General features: G+C 41.9%; 1 protein-coding gene across 6 annotated transcripts; it reads left to right on the forward strand.

The window, feature by feature from the left end:
• The first annotated feature begins 10,349 nt into the window (after window positions 1-10,349).
• On the forward strand, window positions 10,350-15,729 carry LOC108295764 (G-protein coupled receptor-associated sorting protein 2). 6 transcript variants are annotated; one of them, XM_017518059.2, is made up of 4 exons: window positions 10,350-10,465; window positions 11,681-11,748; window positions 12,080-12,157; window positions 12,438-15,729. In XM_017518059.2, exon 4 carries the CDS (start codon window positions 12,761-12,763, stop codon window positions 15,380-15,382), a length of 2,622 nt encoding a protein of 873 aa, XP_017373548.1. In that variant the 5' UTR covers window positions 10,350-10,465; window positions 11,681-11,748; window positions 12,080-12,157; window positions 12,438-12,760; the 3' UTR covers window positions 15,383-15,729. The 6 variants fall into 6 exon arrangements, with proteins under 6 accessions (XP_017373548.1, XP_017373547.1, XP_017373551.1 ...); XM_017518058.2 differs by having other exon boundaries at window positions 10,386-10,475; XM_017518062.2 differs by lacking the exon at window positions 10,350-10,465 and adding an exon at window positions 10,534-10,603.
• Window positions 15,730-16,797: the final 1,068 nt, after the last annotated feature.

The raw sequence follows: 16,797 nt of genomic DNA on the forward strand, positions 1-16,797 counted from the left end.
ACCAATTCCAACTCCACCTAGCATTCTTGTCTCACCTTGAGAGGAAAAAAGTTAAGAAACACTTGTGAGGGCACAGGCCAAAGGAAAATATCCAATTCTAGCCCCTTTTACATTTCCTGTCTCACTTAAGGTTAACAAAAAAATGAGAAGCACTTGTGAATGTCACTAAATGGGCAAAAGTTCACAAAAACACTGAAACCTAAAAATAAGACCGTGAAATACTTCTCCTTCCCCTCTCCTCCCATCTCCATTTCTACTACATCAATAAGGCTACTGTATTATAGCAGGATATTAAAACAGAAGAAACTCTACATATCAGACCATATTTAAGAAGTCTCAAGGGAACCCAATGACAACAGGGAAGACTAAAGCAAGGACATCAGAAGAAAATTAAGCTATAGCAAACAATAAACACAGCCTAACTGCTAGCCAGACTAAAGGCCTACTTACCTCAGTTTCTTTTATCCAGTACATCATATTGATCTTTCAACAAGAAAATACAAGTATACAAACAGAAAAATTCTGAGGACTCAAGACCTAGAGTAAGCATCAGAATTAGTTTGGGATATTGCAGAGACTGGAATTATCTGACCAGGAATTTAAAACAACTATGATTAATATGCTAACTGCCCTAATGGAAAATGCAGACAACATACAAGAACAGATGGTTACTGTAAACACAGAAATTGAAAGTCTAAGAAAGAAACAAAAGAAAACTTCCAGAAATAAAAAACAGCAATGAAGAGTGCCTTTGATGGGTTCCCCAGTAAACTGGACATGGCTGGAAGTAGAATCAGTGAGCTTGAAGAAATGACAATTGAAACTTCTAAAACACAATGCAGAGTTAAAAGAGGAGAAAGATGGAACAGAGTATCCAAGAACTGTGGGACAATTACAAAACGTGTAACTTATGTGTAATAGAAATAACAGAGAAGGAAGGGAGATTGGAACAGAGATATTTGATGTGAGAATGGCTGAGAATTTTTCAAAATTAATTACATACAACAATCCACAGATCTAGGAAACTCAGAGACCATGGAGCAGGATAAAAATCAGAACATCTACACCAGTTATATTATATTCAACCTGCAGAAAATCAAAGACAAAGGGAAAATATTTTAAAAGCCAAATGAAACAATTACCTACAAAGTAGCAGGGATAAAAACTGAATTCAGATTTTTTTTTTCAGAATCTGTAGAAGCAAGAAGAGAGTGGAGAAAAAAAAAAAAAAAAAAAAAAAAAAAAAAAAAAAAAAAAAAAAAAAAAAAAAAAAAAAAAAAAAAAAAAAAAAAAAAAAAAACACCAACATAGAATTCTATGAAATTACCCTTCTAATCTAAAAAAGACATTCTCGATATTCTCAGACAAATAAAAATTGAGAAAATTTGTTCCCAATAGACCTGGCTTTTAAAGATATCAGTAGGCAATCTTCAGACAGAAGGAAAATTATGCAGGTCAGAAATTCAGATTTACATAAAGAAAAGAAGCATGTTAGACAAGGAATAAATGAGACAAAAATTAAATCTTGCATTTTTCTTATTAATTTATTTAGCAGATAACAGTTTGTCCAAAACAATAACAACAATGTATGTGGTCATTACAACTTATAGATAAGTGTAATAAATGATGACAATGGTATAAAGGATTGGAGGGATGAATTAGAAATACTCTATTTTAAAAGTACTTCTGTTGAGGAAGGTTTTTAAATAACCTAAAAAATATGAAAATACAACTTATCAAAGTTGTGGGATGTAGCAAAACAGTGCTTAAAAAGAAGTTTATAGCATTTAATGAATATGTTAGAAAAGAAGATCTATAATCAGTAATCTAAGCTTCTATCTTAGGAAGCTATACAAAGAAGAGCAAATTAAATTCAAATTAATCAAGAGTTAAAAACTAGGCAGAAATCAAAGATATTTAAAAAAGGAAATCAATGAAAAAACTCAATGAAAAGAAAAGCCAATTCTTTGAAAAGATTTAAAACATTTATAAGTCTCTAGGCTATGAAAAAGAGAGAAGGCACAAATTGTTAATATCAGAAATAAAGGAAGGTCCATCACTACTATCCTGTTGACCTTAAAAGATAATACAAAAATATTATGAACAACTTTGTTCAAAACATTGATAACCTAGCTGGAATGGAACTATTCCTTGAATGACACAATCTACCAAAACAAACCCAGGGTGAAAGAGATAATCTTCCTAAGCCTATAACCATTAAAGAAATTGCATCATAGCAAAGACACAGAATCAACCCAAAAGCCCATTAGTGATAGACTGGATAAAGAAAATGTGGTACATATACACCATGGAGTACTATGCAGCCATAAAAAGGAATGAGATCATGCCTTTGCAGGGACATGGATGGAGCTGGAAGCCATTATCCTCAGCAAACTAACACAGGAACAGAAAACCAAACATTGCATGTTCTCACTTGTAAGTGGGAGCTGAACAATGAGAACACATGGACACAGGAAGGAGAACAACACATACTGGGACCTGTTGGAGGGGGTGGGGGAGGGAGAGAATCAGGATAAATAGCTAATGCATGTGGGGTTTAACACCTTGGTGATGGGTTGGTAAGAGCAGCAAATCACCATGGCACAAGTTTACCTGTGTAACTAACCTGCACATCCTGCACATGTATCCTGGAACTAAAATAAAATTTAATTTAAAAAAATAAGAAATTCAATCAATGCATAATACATTTCCAAATGAGAAAGCACTAGACCCAGATGGGTTCACTGGTGAATTCTACCAAACATATAAGGAAAAATTTATAACAATCCCATACAATCTTTCACACAAAGTAGAACCCAAGGGAATACTTTCTTTAAAAATGCGATTAGGTCAGCATTACCCTAATATGAAGACCAGGTGAAAAAGTTACAAGAAAGTAAAATAAATGAATATCCCTTACACATATAAATGTAAAAATCATCAACAATTATTAGCCTATCAAATCCAGCAATGTATAAAAGAATTATATGCCATGACCTAGTAGAATTTGCTCCAGGTATGCAAGAATGTTTCAACATTCAAAAGTCAATTAGTATAATCCATCTCATCAAAAGGCTAAAGAGGAAAAATGATACGATTACATCAATAGAGCAGCAAAAGTATTTGGCAAAATCTAACACTCATTCATGATTTTAAAAAGAGAAACTCAGAAAACTAGGGATAGAGGTGTTGTGCGCTGAATGTGTATATCCCACCCAAATGTGCATGTTGAAGGTCCAACACCCAATGTGATGGTAATATGGAGGTGGGACCTTTTGCAGTTAATTAGGTTTAGATTAGGTCATGAAGATCGAACTCTCAAAATGGGATCAGTGCCTTTATAAAAAGAAATACCAGAGAGCTTGATCTCTCTCTCTCCTCCTACATGCACACACTGAGGAATAACCATCTGAGAACACAATGAGATAGTTGCTGTCTACAAGCTAGGAAGTGAGTCCTCATCAGGAACCAAATCTGTTGACACCTTGATCTTGGACTTCCCAGCCTTCACAACTGTGAGAAATGAATGTCTATTATTTAAGCCACTTAGTATATGACATTTTGTTATAGCAACCTGAACTAAGACAGAGAGAACTCTTTATACTTAATAAAGAACATCTACAAAAAATCTACAGCTAACATCATAAGGGTAAGAAACTAAATGCTTCCCTGCTAAGATCAGGAACAAGCTAAGGATGTCCCTTCTCACTAATCCTATTCAACATTGTACTGGAAGTCCTAGCTAATGCAATGACACAATAAAATCAGATAAAAGGTACACAGATGTGGAAGGAAGAAATAAAACTATCTTTGTTCACAAATGACATCGTCATCATCTTTATTATTATTATTTCTGAGACAGAGTCTAGCTCTGTATTTTTAGTAGAAACCGTGTTTCATCATATTGGCCAGGCTGGTCTCGAACTTCCTGGCCTCAAGTGATCCTCTCACCTCCCAAAGTGCTGGGATTACAGGCATGAGCCACTGCACCTGGCCCACAAATGATATTATGTCTATATGGAAAATCTTTCAGAATTGCCCTTATATGCTCTCAGCAAATAGTATTTCACGCACGAGAAATAAAAAGAAAAAGGTGCCCCCAAAGACCATTGAACCTCTCATTGTGAAACAGAAGCACATGAGTTTTAAATAGAGAAGTCAGGAGGGGTCTCTGAACAGTTTGTTCTCCAAGCAGCCAAGCAAACCTTCACTAAAGAGAACCACATTCTAGGATTTATCATTGTTCTTAAATTACCTATCTCAGATCCAAAAGCTCAACTTGCTGAATGTTTTGATGTGTTTATGCCTAAAACTTCACTGTACTCTGTATTGTTAAACTACACTTGCACAGGAAACCTTTTGTTTAGAAAATGATGTGTGCATTTTTTTGTGACAAGACTTTGGCTAACTCCTTACCCGACTGTAAGAGAAAGAAAGGACTTGATGAGAACCAAAAAGACTAGATCAAAATATTGTGTGCACAATAAAAGTGAGAAGTGTTACAGCATTCCAGAAAGGATTAACATGACCGCTAGCACAATGAAACCATAAGCATTCTGCAACTAAATTGACAAGTGAAGAAAGAAGGTATGGGAACATAGTAAAAAAATAAGATCAAGAGGTATACTGAGGGTGGACAAGAACTTACATATCCTATAGCTATTGATGACTCATGAAGGATTTTACATGTGAGTGAATAATATGAAATTACTTAGAAATAGATCACTGTAGAGAAGCCTAATAGAACTTTGTATGATGATGAAAATATTCTATATTTGTGGTGTCCAGAATTGTCCCACTGGCCACCATAGCCATCAAGTGACTATTGAACACTTGAATCCAAAAACATATAATATAAAAATAAAGATTATTGATCATGGGATTTATCCCACAATTACAGGTTGGCTTAACAATTGAAAATCAAGGTAATTTAATCCTATTAGCAGAACAAAGAAGAAAACTGATATGATCATTTCAATAGATGTAAAAAATTTTTGAAAAATTTCAGCACCCATCTATTATGGAAAAAAATTGGAAAACTGAGGAGGAAGAAAAAGAAAAGAAGGGAACTTCCTCAAAAAATATTGAAAAGGAAGAACACTGTTAGAGGATATATTTACCTGACTCCAATACTTGCCAAGAAGCTACAGTAATTAAGAATGTTTGGTACTTGCATAAGGGTCAATAAATAGATCAATGAATAGCCTAGGAATAGGCCCATACTTAAAAAATTTTTAGATTTTTCTGCAAAGGAAACAAGCAATCCAACTAGAGAAAGTCTTTTTAACAAATGATGCTTGGACTACTGGATATATACATATGGAAGAAAATGAACCTTGACTACTGCCTCACACAACACACAAAAAATAAATTTGAGACAGATCATAGATTTAACTATAGAAGTTAAGCCACAAAGCTTATAGGAAAAAAAAAAAAAGAATTTCTTCATGATTGAGAGTGTAGGCAAAGGTTTCTAAGAGAGTGTACATAAAATAAACTAGAACTTGGGGGAAAATCAGCCAAGAAAATCTGAAAAACTATTTCGAACTAAAGTAAACTAAAGAGACATAAACACCAAATTCAATGTGTACACACATATTTGATTCTGTGCCAGGAAAGAAAATGACTATGAAGGAACATTTGGAACCACTTGGCAGAGCGTGAACAGTTTATAATTTAGATAATCGTGTATTGATAAGTTGTATCAGGCCAGGCCCAGTGGCTCACACCTGTAATCCCAGCACTTTGAGAGGCGAAGGCAGGTGGACTACTTGAGGTCAAAAGTTCGAGACCAGCCTGGCCAACATAGCAAAACCCCATCTCTACTAAAAATACAAAAATTAGCCAGCTGTGATGGCATGCATTTTTATTCCCAGCTACTCAAGAGGCTGAGGCAGGAGAATTGCTTGAACCCAGGAGGCGGAGATTGCAGTGAGCTGAGATCGTGCCACTGCGCTCCAGCCTGGGTGAGAGAGAGGGACTCCATCTAAAATAAAATAGTATCAATTGGATAGAAAATACATTTCCTGATTTTGATAATAAAAAAGAAAATTCCAAAGAATAAACAATAACAAAAGACCCAGTAACTAATAAACATTTATGGCAGTGTTGCAAAATAGAAAGTTAAGTTGTAAAAGTCAATTTTTTCTTATATCCCAGGAATGAAAAATTATAATTTGAAATAAAAAATACAATGCCCTTTATATTAGCACCAAAAATGAAATACTTAGGTATAGATATAGAAAAATACCTACAAATTCTCTCTGAGGTAACTACAAAACATTGATGGAAGAAACAAGATCTAAACAAATGGAAAAATATTCCATTTTTTGAATTATAACATATCATGAAGATGTCAGTACATCTCAACTTGATCTATAGACTCAATGCACTCCCAATCAAAATCCCTGCAAGTTATTTTGTGGATGTTGGCAAACTGATTATAAAGTTTATGTGAAGAGCAAAAAGACCCAGAATAGCCAACGCAATAGTCAAGAAGAAGGACAAGGTCAGAGGACTGACACTACCCAACTTTAAGACCTAATATAAAGCTTAAGTAATTAAGAAGGTTTGATATCAGTGAAAAACAGACAAATAGATGCAACAAAAGACAGAGCCCAGAAATAGACCCACACAAATTTGGTCAACTAATCTTTGACAAAGGAGGAAAGGTAATTTAATGGGGAAAGGATAGTCGTTTGAACAAATAGTGCTAGAACTGGATATCCACATGCAAAAAATATATATATATTAGACAAATACTTTACCCCTTTCACAGATATTAACCTAAATTTAAAATGCAAAACTGTGAAATTTCTAGAAGATAACATAATAGAAGATCTAGATGACTTTGGGTTTGTCAATCAATGACTTTTTAGATACAACAAAAGCATGATCCATGAAAGAAAAAATTTATGGTTGGGTTTCATTAAAGATTATACTCCCCTACAAAATAAACTGTTATGAGATTGAAAAAGTGAAGCCACAGAGAAAATATTTGCAGAACAGACATCTGATAAAAGACTGCTATCCAAAATATACAAATAATTCTTAACAATAAGAAAACAACCCATTTTAAAATTGGGCAAATGATGGGAACAGACACTTGGCCAAAAAAACATATTCAGATGGCAAATGAGCATATGAATACATACTAAACATCACATATCTGGGAAACTGCAAATTAAAATGACAGTAGAAAGTCCAAAGTTAAGCTAAATGGGCTAAAACAGATCCTTGTCCACAGTGATTGAGAGGGACAAAAGGAAGTAATGCGAGCTGCTGCACAGGCAAGGGATGTGCTAGTGTGCAAGTTCACGAGCATGCATGTAGGAGATGGGGTGGGGCTGGGGGCAGATGGGTAGGTATCATGAGTCAGTGCAGCTGCCTCTATGTCCTGGGCTTAATGCTTGTGAGTTATTTGTTTTGGAAATTTAGATCTTATAAGCAAGTCAGGGTTACACAGGTGCTGGTGGAGGCACTGAGAAGTAAAACCATGGCTGTTGAAATCTGTTAGACTGGAACATATTTTAAGAGGAAATAAATAGCTCGTACCGGTTAGCCAGACATAGGTCAGCATCTTCTTTTACCTTTTTATTTACTCTTGACTTTAAAAATGACAAACTCTCCAGATTGGTTTCCTCATCTGGTATAAGGAGGTAGTAATCATACATTCTGGTAATAGTCTATAATTTCTTTAAACACAAAGAGGTTAGAACAGGGCCTTTCTCAGTTCAGTAAATGTCTAGCACAGTCCCTGTTTTCTAAAAGAATCAACAACAAATTGTCCAACACATTTCGAATTCTCACAGTAAAACCTATCAGGTTTTGGTAGAACCATTCCTCTGCTGGTAAATATCTTGATAGCAAGATCCCAGCACCTCAGGAATTACCACAGAAACTTGTGCTGGCATAGTTTTTGATATATCTGCAAACTTTCAGAGTAGGGAATTGAACAATAAACCTCAGGTGAGCATACGCACCACGAGAAAGGGGATTCATTTATCTTTGGTTTATACTGTATGCCCACTGCCTAGGAGAAAGCAGGAGCTCAATATATATTTGTTGAATAAATGAAACGTACCACTGACATTAAGAAAGGTGAAGAACAGCTCAGGAAAGCAAAGAGATTCACACAGACCAACAAATTCCAGCAGACCTCAGACTCTGTTTCCCCAAGCCTGGAATTCATTTATGAAAGTATGCTGTGGAACAGAGAAAATCCACCATTCAGTTAAGACCATGAAAACAGCAGTTAATTAACATGGTGTTCCTCTAATACACAACATTCATCTCCAGATACGGTACAGAATCATCCTCAGATGTTTTCTTCATATCAGCAAAATATTGTACAGTTACAGTAAATATCTGATAACAAAGGCTATATGGAAATGTGAGAAAATTCATCCTAAGAATAGGGCTCCCTTTTCTACCTGGGAAATATCAGTGGTTTCAGCAAAAAGGAACTTTCTCCAAGATTACCTATGAGGGCAATTTAAAAAATCACTCTCCTTTAGAAAGCAAAGAGGGAACTGATGGTTGTAGTGATGAGGCATGAGCTCTAAAATACATCTTCCCAGAGACTGATCCACAGGTAAAGAAAGTAAAGGGGAACAGACTTCATCAGGATGGTGAGTGTATTAGGTTCATACTGCTGCTTTAACCAATTGCCACACATGGAATGGCTTAAAATGATACAAATGCATTATTATCATACAGTCCTGGAGGTTGGAAATCTGCAAAGGTTTTCACCACACTAAAATAAAGATGTTGCCAGAGCAGCTATCCCTCTGGGATTTCTAGGGAAGAATCTGTTTGTCTTTTCCAGGTTCTGGAGACAGCCTGTATTTCTTGGATCTTGGCTTCCTTCCACCTTCAAAGCCAAGAATGGCCAGTGTAGACTTTCTCATGCTGCTTCAATCTGACATTGAGTCCCTGCCTCCTTCTTCCACATCTACAGTACCCTTGCAATTACATTGGCCAAGTTACTGCAGCGTACTCTTAAATTCAGCTAATTAGAAATCTTAATGCTCCTTTGCCAGGTAATATAAAATGGTACATGTTCTGGAGAACAGGGCATGGACATCTTTAGGGGACCGTCACCTGCCAAACACAATGAAGGTAGTTTTCAAATGGACAGCAGTAACCACATCAACTTGGTGTTTAACCGCATTGCTCTGTCTGTCCCACGCAGGAAGCAGGGAAAAGAGGGGCTCAAGAGTAAAGGATGGATGTAGGGGTGAAAGGAGAGGCTTCAAAAGCAGCCATGGTGAGGGGAGGGGAGTTCATTCTCAGGATCCTGTCCTGAGAATGACTGCTGAAGTAGCAGGTGGTTATGGCAGGTGGCTGAGATCCAAGCTGGTTCGAATACCAGCCACATTTCTACACTGCCAAATGTCATGGATGGCAAGAGAAGACTTGACAGGGGACTGACGAGGAGCCAGGATCTTCCCTCCCTGGTACCATCAAAGAGGGAGGACTGTTACGACCTCCTGTGGGTCCTGACAGGGAAAGGCCCTCTTTTGGGGGTAACTGTGGGGATGGCATAATGCCAACGTGAGCCAACATTTGAAATGAGAAAAAGTGGTGTCGCATAAAGAAATGGGTCTGGTGCAGACCAGTGGTTGGTTTCCTAGGGTTAGAGGTCTAGCTGTGCCTTCTTTTACGCAAGGAGCAGTGGTGAGGGCTTGATGGGAGCCCCTTGCCCTGCAGTTCACTTAAGAGCAGGTGTACCTTCTCCTCTGAGTGACTCCATGAAGCAGGGAAAGAAACGCACAGGAGGACCACCTTAGAGCCATGGGCCTGTCTAGCCCGAAATCATCTCTCCCCTCCCAGACTACAGTGCTAACACCCTCTTTCCCATTAGCGTCCAGGAGGGAGGGTGAGAGGACTGGGGAGAGGGAGGGGGCAGACACCCAGCAGTTCTTGTCGGGGGAGGGTTGGGAGGGGGTGCAGACACACCAAGGGGCGGCTTGGTATCCATCCGCTGCTCCCTCCAGTGCGGCTCTTCCCGACCTCCCGATCCTGTCCCCCGCCCTGGTCCCCAGCCGCCCGCTGGTCCCACATATTGTAGCAGCGCCAGAAATATGGTGGTGGTCGCCACGTTTTAGGGTCTGCGAGGGCCTCCTGACGCAGCCTGGTGCCAACACGCACATCCAGGCTGGGGCTCATGGTGGCCCCGCCCACCTCTGGGTCGGAACTACGGAACTACGGTGGGCCTGGGAGGGGGCGTCGAGCGCTTTCGCGCCGTATCCCTCCGCCCCCCTTTCCCGACACCCTTGCGGCGAGCTGTTCTTGCCGCATCCTGCGCAGCCCCTGCCTACTTTGCTGCAGAGGCGTGGGGGGCGGGACGCCTCTTTGCCATTCGGAACGCGGGGAAAGCGGTGGGAATCCAAGTGAGGAGCCGCCAAAGGAGAGCTGAGGAGAGGAGGGGGAGGCTGACGACCTGGGCCCTGGGCCTCTGAAGGCAAGTGGGGGTGCGTGAGTAGGGGACCAGGGTGCGGGGGGTGGTCTGCCAGGGTGTCCCGGCTGGCAGCCTGCTCCGCGGACCCTGTCAGCCTGGCAACGAGGAGACGATCCGGTCGGAGCCAGGCGCTGGAGAGAGGTGCGCAATGCCGGAGACCCCTGGCGATGAGGAGGCGGTGACTGGTGCGGGCCAGGCCGGGCTGGGCCAAGGGCTGAGGGGCTGACTCGGGAAGCACCGTCAGATCCTCCGGAGTCGGATCCTCCGGAGGAGAACCGCGCTGACCGCTTCCCAGCCAGCTTTGCAGGCGCCCGCGCCCCGCCCTCGACGGTGTCTGTGCCCAGAGAGGGCTGGGGGTAGGCTCCTGGAGGAGAAATGGCGGAGCGGGAGCCCTTGTGGGGTTCGCCCAGGGAGGCCATTGGGGGGCATCCCAGCTCTGTGCCCAGCCCGCGGGAGGTGGGCCACGTTCCCTACTCCGGACCCTGATTCCGGAAAGGGACCTGTGGGGCCCCTGTCCTGGGTGCCGTCCCACAGGCTCCAGGTTGATGTCAAAGTCTTCTGTCTGCGCGGTAGGTCTTGCGCATTCTGACAGGCCACACTGAGCATCTGTAGAGGAGAGGCTTGAGATAAAGCAGGAGGAGAAATACAGCCTGGATTTCCAGAGTTGTGTGGGGGTGGGGGGTGGGTGCCAAACATTTAATGGGGACCAGAATCGGGGTGGGGGACTGCGACCAGCAGGTCAGGCATCCAGGAGCACCTCCTAATCTTTCCTTCTCTTAAAGGCCTTCCAGGCGCTTCCCCCACCTTCCATCCCCACCTGCCTCCTCCACCGTCCTAATCTGGGGGCATGAAAGGGTGGGCTTTGGAGGTGGGGGTGATGAGGGAGACATATTGACAAGTACCAATTCACAACCTGTTTTCTAGAATATGCGGCGCCCTTCCCCCATTTTATGCTGCGCAGAGCCCAGGGGATGTGGCGCACCTAGTGGTGAATCCTCAGAATTGGAGAAGGGAGTAATGGGAAGAGTATGACGTCAAGAGAAGGAGTTGTTATCTCTGGAACCTTGAAGTAGGGCCTAAAAGAAACGAGAATATTCCACCAGCAAAACCCCGAATGTTGAAAGACAGATATTAATAATATGAGGACTCTTATCCTTGGTGTTGGTCTGCCACCCCTCATTTCCTGACTGTCTTACCTTTTCATCTGTTTGTCCATAGGCCTGCTTCAAGGCTGGTCAGTTCTGCAAGAAAGGCAAGAGAGAGGAGTCTGGCTCACACCTCTGGAGGTTGGTGAAGAGGGGGAGGGAGCAATGCAGGGGACAATTGGAGAGAGTGAGCATGGCAGGTGGCTTTGAGCCCAGTGGGTGCAGACCTACTTCTACTCTGCTGGGTTTGCACAATGCCAGCATCCTTTTTATTTGTTGCAGGAGACAGGAGATAGATGTAGGCTGGGTTGTGACTCAGAAAAGACCTGAGAGCAGGGACCAGGAGACAGGAAACAATAGACACATTGAACCCTTGAATGGGAAGAGAGAGATTTGTCACAGGGACCAGAGTACCTGCCTATCTACCAAGTACTCAGACCCCATTCTCTCCTGTATGTTTACTTGTCTGTAGGACCCCCTTCTGTCAGCTGTGGGGCTTGACACCACTTGCACAAGAAAAGGAGGGGGAAACTGCACCACATCGGTGAAGGTTGGTATGAAAGCGGGTATACTTTTGGGTTGGGTAGTGGAGACCAGCATGGGTTTGGGAGTGATTAGGGTCCAATCTAGGGGCTTCTCAGCCCCTCCCATTGCCAACACACGTTCCCACCATTGCTGGAGCTGTTTTGTAGCAGGTAGCCAGCCAGAGAGACTTTCTGAAAGCCCAGCTGTCCCACCTAGCATTCAACATCAGTCTCACTGTGTACGTCTCTGCATGGGGTGACACGACTGGAAGAGACTCAAAGCCCCATTTCATTCTCTCTCTCTAGATCCACCTCCAGTGGCTGCTCTGCTGGTGGTGGAGTTGCTGCTGACAACCACCCTCAACAGGTCTGCACCCATCCAGGAAATATCTGTCTTCCTCAAGCTTGGTTCTACATTCTATTTGTATTACTGAGTTATTGACTGAGACTTTGTTTTGGAAGGCGGCTGATTGACTACTGGTCTGGATATTGACTCTAACACTTGTTTCCAAGCTCATATCCTCAATCACTTAAAGATCAGTGTGTAGAAACAAACCAGTGACAGATCTGTGGTTGAGGTTTAGACTGGGGGTGGAGTATATTACTGGACTTTCTTCATAACTTGTACCATGACTGGGGCAGAGATTGAGTCTGCTGCCCAGGTCAAGCCTGAAAAGAAGCCTGGGGAAGAGGTTGTAGGTGGGGCTGAGAGAGAGAATGAAGTCCCTCTGGTGGTCAGACCCAAGGTTAGGACCCAGGCAACTACTGGGGCAAAGCCCAAAACTGAGACCAAGTCTGTTCCGAGGGCAAGGCCCAAAACTGAGACCAAGTCTGTGCCAGGGGCAAGGCCCAAAACTGAAAACAAGTCTGTGCGGGGGGCAAGGTCTAAAACTGAGAACAAGTCTGTGCCGGGTGCAAGGCCCAAAACTGAGGCCCAAGCAATGTCTGGGGCAGGGCCCAAAACTGACCCCCAAGTAATGGGTGGAGCAAGACCCAAAACTGAGGCTCAGGGAACGGCAGGGGCCAGGCCCAAAACCAATGCCAGGGCAGTAGGTGGTGCTCGTCCCAAAACTGATGCCAAGGCAATCACTGGGGCAAGGACCAAGGATGAAGCCCAGTCATGGGGCCAAACTGAATTTGGGACTGAGGTAGTGTCACAGGCAGAAGGGGTGTCCCAGACTAATGCCGTTGCCTGGCCACCGGCCACTCCTGAGTCTGGATCGGTTACTAAATCTAAGGGCCTATCTATGGATAGAGAACTAGTCAACGTGGATGCTGAAACCTTTCCTGGCACCCAAGGTCAGAAAGGAATCCAGCCCTGGTTTGGACCAGAGGAGGAGACTAATATGGGGTCTTGGTGTTATTCCAGGCCCAGGGCCAGAGAGAAGGCCTCTGAGTCTGGGTTCTGCTCAGCAGATGAGACCTCTACAATGTCTTCTTTCTGGGCAGGAGAAGAGACCAGTATCAGATCATGGCCCAGGGAAGAGTCCAATACCAGATCCAGGCACAGGGCTAAACATCAGACTAACCCCAGGTCCGGGCCCAGACCCCAGCAAGAAGCCTATGTTGAGTTCTGGTCTGGGTCTGAGGAGGAGGCTGGCAACCCATTCTCCTGGGCTGGAGAAAATACCAATAACTTGTTCGGGCCCAGAGTCAAGGAAGAGGCAAATATTAGGTCCAAGCCCAGGACAAAGAGAGAAGATTGTTTTGAATCTGAGTCTGAAGATGAGTTTTATGAGAAGTCCTTCTCCTTGCCTAGAGAAGAGGCCAATAGTAGATTCAAGCGCAGAGACAAAGAAGATCCTAATACCAACTTGAAATCCAGGGCCCAGAAAGATGTTAACGGTGATAGAGTCAAACAGGAACCCAGGTTTGAGGAGGAAGTCATTATTGGGTCCTGGTTCTGGGCAGAAAATGAGGCCAGTTTGGAGGGTAGAGCCTCAGCAATCTGTGAATCTGAGCCAGGAACTGAGGAGGGGGCCGTTGGTGGATCCTTGTACTGGTCTGAGGAACAGTCCCGTTTGGGGGCTGTGGCCAGACAGGAGGCCAAGCCAGAGTCTGAAGAAGATGCCATATTTGGGTCCTGGTTCTGGGACAGAGATGAGGCCTGCTTTGACCTAAATCCTTGTCCTGTGTACAAGGTCAGTGACAGGTTCAGAGATACAGCTGAAGAGGAGCTTAATGCATCCTCCAGACCCCAAACCTGGGAAGAGGTCACTGTTGAATTCAAACCTGGTCTTTTTCATGGGGTTGGCTTCCCATCCACAAGCCCCTTTAGATTTACTGAAGATGCTTCTGAAATGTTTGAGGCAAAGCCCAAGAACCTGGAACTTAGCCCGGAAGGGGAAGAGCAGGAATCTTTGCTTCAGCCTGATCAGCCTAGCCCTGAGTTCACATTTCAGTATGATCCTTCCTACCGGTCAGTCCGGGAAATTCGAGAGCATCTTAGGGCCAAGGAGAGTGCAGAGCCTGAGAATTGGTCCTGCAGCTGCATACAATGTGAGCTAAAAATTGGTCCTGAAGAGTTTGAAGAACTCCTTATATTAATGGACAAAATTCGGGATCCTTTTATTCAAGAAATATCTAAAATTGCAATGGGTATGAGAAGTGCTTCTCAATTTACCCGAGATTTCATTCGAGATTCAGGTGTTGTCTCACTTATTGAAACCTTGCTTAATTATCCGTCCTCTAGAGTTAGGACAAGTTTTTTGGAAAATATGATTCACATGGCTCCACCTTATCCAAATCTAAACATGATTGAGACATTCATATGTCAAGTGTGTGAGGAAACCCTTGCTCATAGTGTGGATTCCCTTGAGCAGCTGACTGGAATAAGGATGCTTAGACACCTCACTATGACTATTGATTATCACACACTGATTGCCAACTATATGTCCGGATTTCTCTCCTTATTAACCACAGCCAATGCAACAACAAAGTTTCACGTTCTGAAAATGCTATTGAATTTGTCTGAAAATCCTGCCGTGGCAAAACATCTATTCAGTGCCAAAGCTCTTTCAATATTTGTGGGTCTCTTTAACATAGAAGAGACAAATGATAATATTCAAATTGTTATTAAAATGTTTCAGAACATCAGTAACATTATAAAAAGTGGAAAGATGTCCTTAATTGATGATGATTTCAGTCTTGAGCCGCTTATTTCTGCATTTCGTGAATTTGAGGAGTTAGCTAAGCAACTACAGGCCCAAATAGACAATCAAAATGATCCTGAGGTGGGACAACAAAGTTAATAAGATTAACCACCTGCCGCTGGTCAGCCTTATGTTCCCAAAGAGCCCTGAGTAGTGCTTTGGTGTTCACAGTCTGGTTTTTTGTTGTAACTTATATTCTTTATTGCTGATGTTAACTTTGTCAGACTCTTGTTTTGAGCTAGATCATTTTGTGGATGCCAAATGAATATCAAAAGTGAAAACACATTTGTTGATATTTGTCTTGCTGTCCAGATTGTGATATTTTTCAGTATTAAGCTTTCAGTGAACTGTGTCACCTGAGTAAGCTGCCCTGCTATTCACTGTTTAAATATATCGTTCTCTATTTGAATCTGTGTTTTCAATAAAGTTCTATGTTCAAATTGGCATAAGTGACACTTCTTCAGTTTAAGAACCATGTACAGATACAGTGTGTGCACTTATAAACTTAGGTAATTATTAGTATGACAAACATGCACTCATTAGAAAATTCTGTTCTTTGAGCTTAAGAAGGGAGAGATTATTGTGGGCTGTGATACTTGAGGAATGCTTCTGCGATGAGAGACCCACTTAAATTGGTCAGGATAGAATAAATTGGTCAGGACAGGAGGACAAGACAAGTTGCCCACCTACTTCCCCAATTATGAGCCTTCCAAACAAGCAACCTAAAATTAGTACTTCTTATAGGCCTCATTTAAATTACCATCTTAGCCCTGGGACTTGCCTAAGAGTAGGATAAGACAAGTCATTAGGTTGTTCTTGAAAGTGGGCAGCAGTGGTTTGAAAAAAAGTGTGTAACTGAGTAATCTGTTCTGGTAGCATGGATGAACACTGCCTGAAACAAGTAAAAGGAGTTTGATGAGAAATGCAGTTAGAAAGTTAGGAAGAGACCAGTTTGGGGAACAGAATAAGCCAAATCTGCATATTTAACAATTCAAAGTACAGGTGTTACTTCAATGCCACCTAAAGGCTGAAAGAGTAGGATAGCACAATTAAATGGAGTGGGGAATAGGATTTCCTTTATATTCCTAGACAAAGGAAAGTGTTAAGGAAATACCACGCAGCCATTCAAATGATTATACTATATGGATAGGTTTATTGACACAAAATGACAATTATTTTATATTTGGTAAATAGAGAAGAATGTGACCTCATGTATGGAAAATTAGATTCCAAATTTGAAACATCTGTAAATCTACACAATTCCTATGCAATTTCAATATGAATTTCTAAACACTTCATACATTCCATAGTCTGGAATACAATGTATACTATGTTAAAAAATGCTCAGAGACAGGCATTAGGGAGATACAAACATTAATAAGACAAAAAAATTAATACACTTTTGTGCCTTGAGTTATAGATGAGCATGCTAGAAAGGACACAGTTATATAAATTAATAAACTATAAGTGTTAAGAATGGTTAGAGATAATATTTAGAAAAGTTGTAAATGAAT

The sequence above is a fragment of the Cebus imitator genome, unplaced genomic scaffold (genome assembly GCF_001604975.1).
Source record: "Cebus imitator isolate Cc_AM_T3 unplaced genomic scaffold, Cebus_imitator-1.0 Scaffold658, whole genome shotgun sequence".
Taxonomy (NCBI): Eukaryota; Metazoa; Chordata; class Mammalia; order Primates; family Cebidae; genus Cebus; species Cebus imitator.

What these genes read in the sequence shown, in the direction of transcription:
- LOC108295764 (XM_017518059.2), top strand. Translation starts at nt 12,761, where the DNA reads ATGACTGGGGCAGAGATTGAGTCTGCTGCCCAGGTCAAGCCTGAAAAG.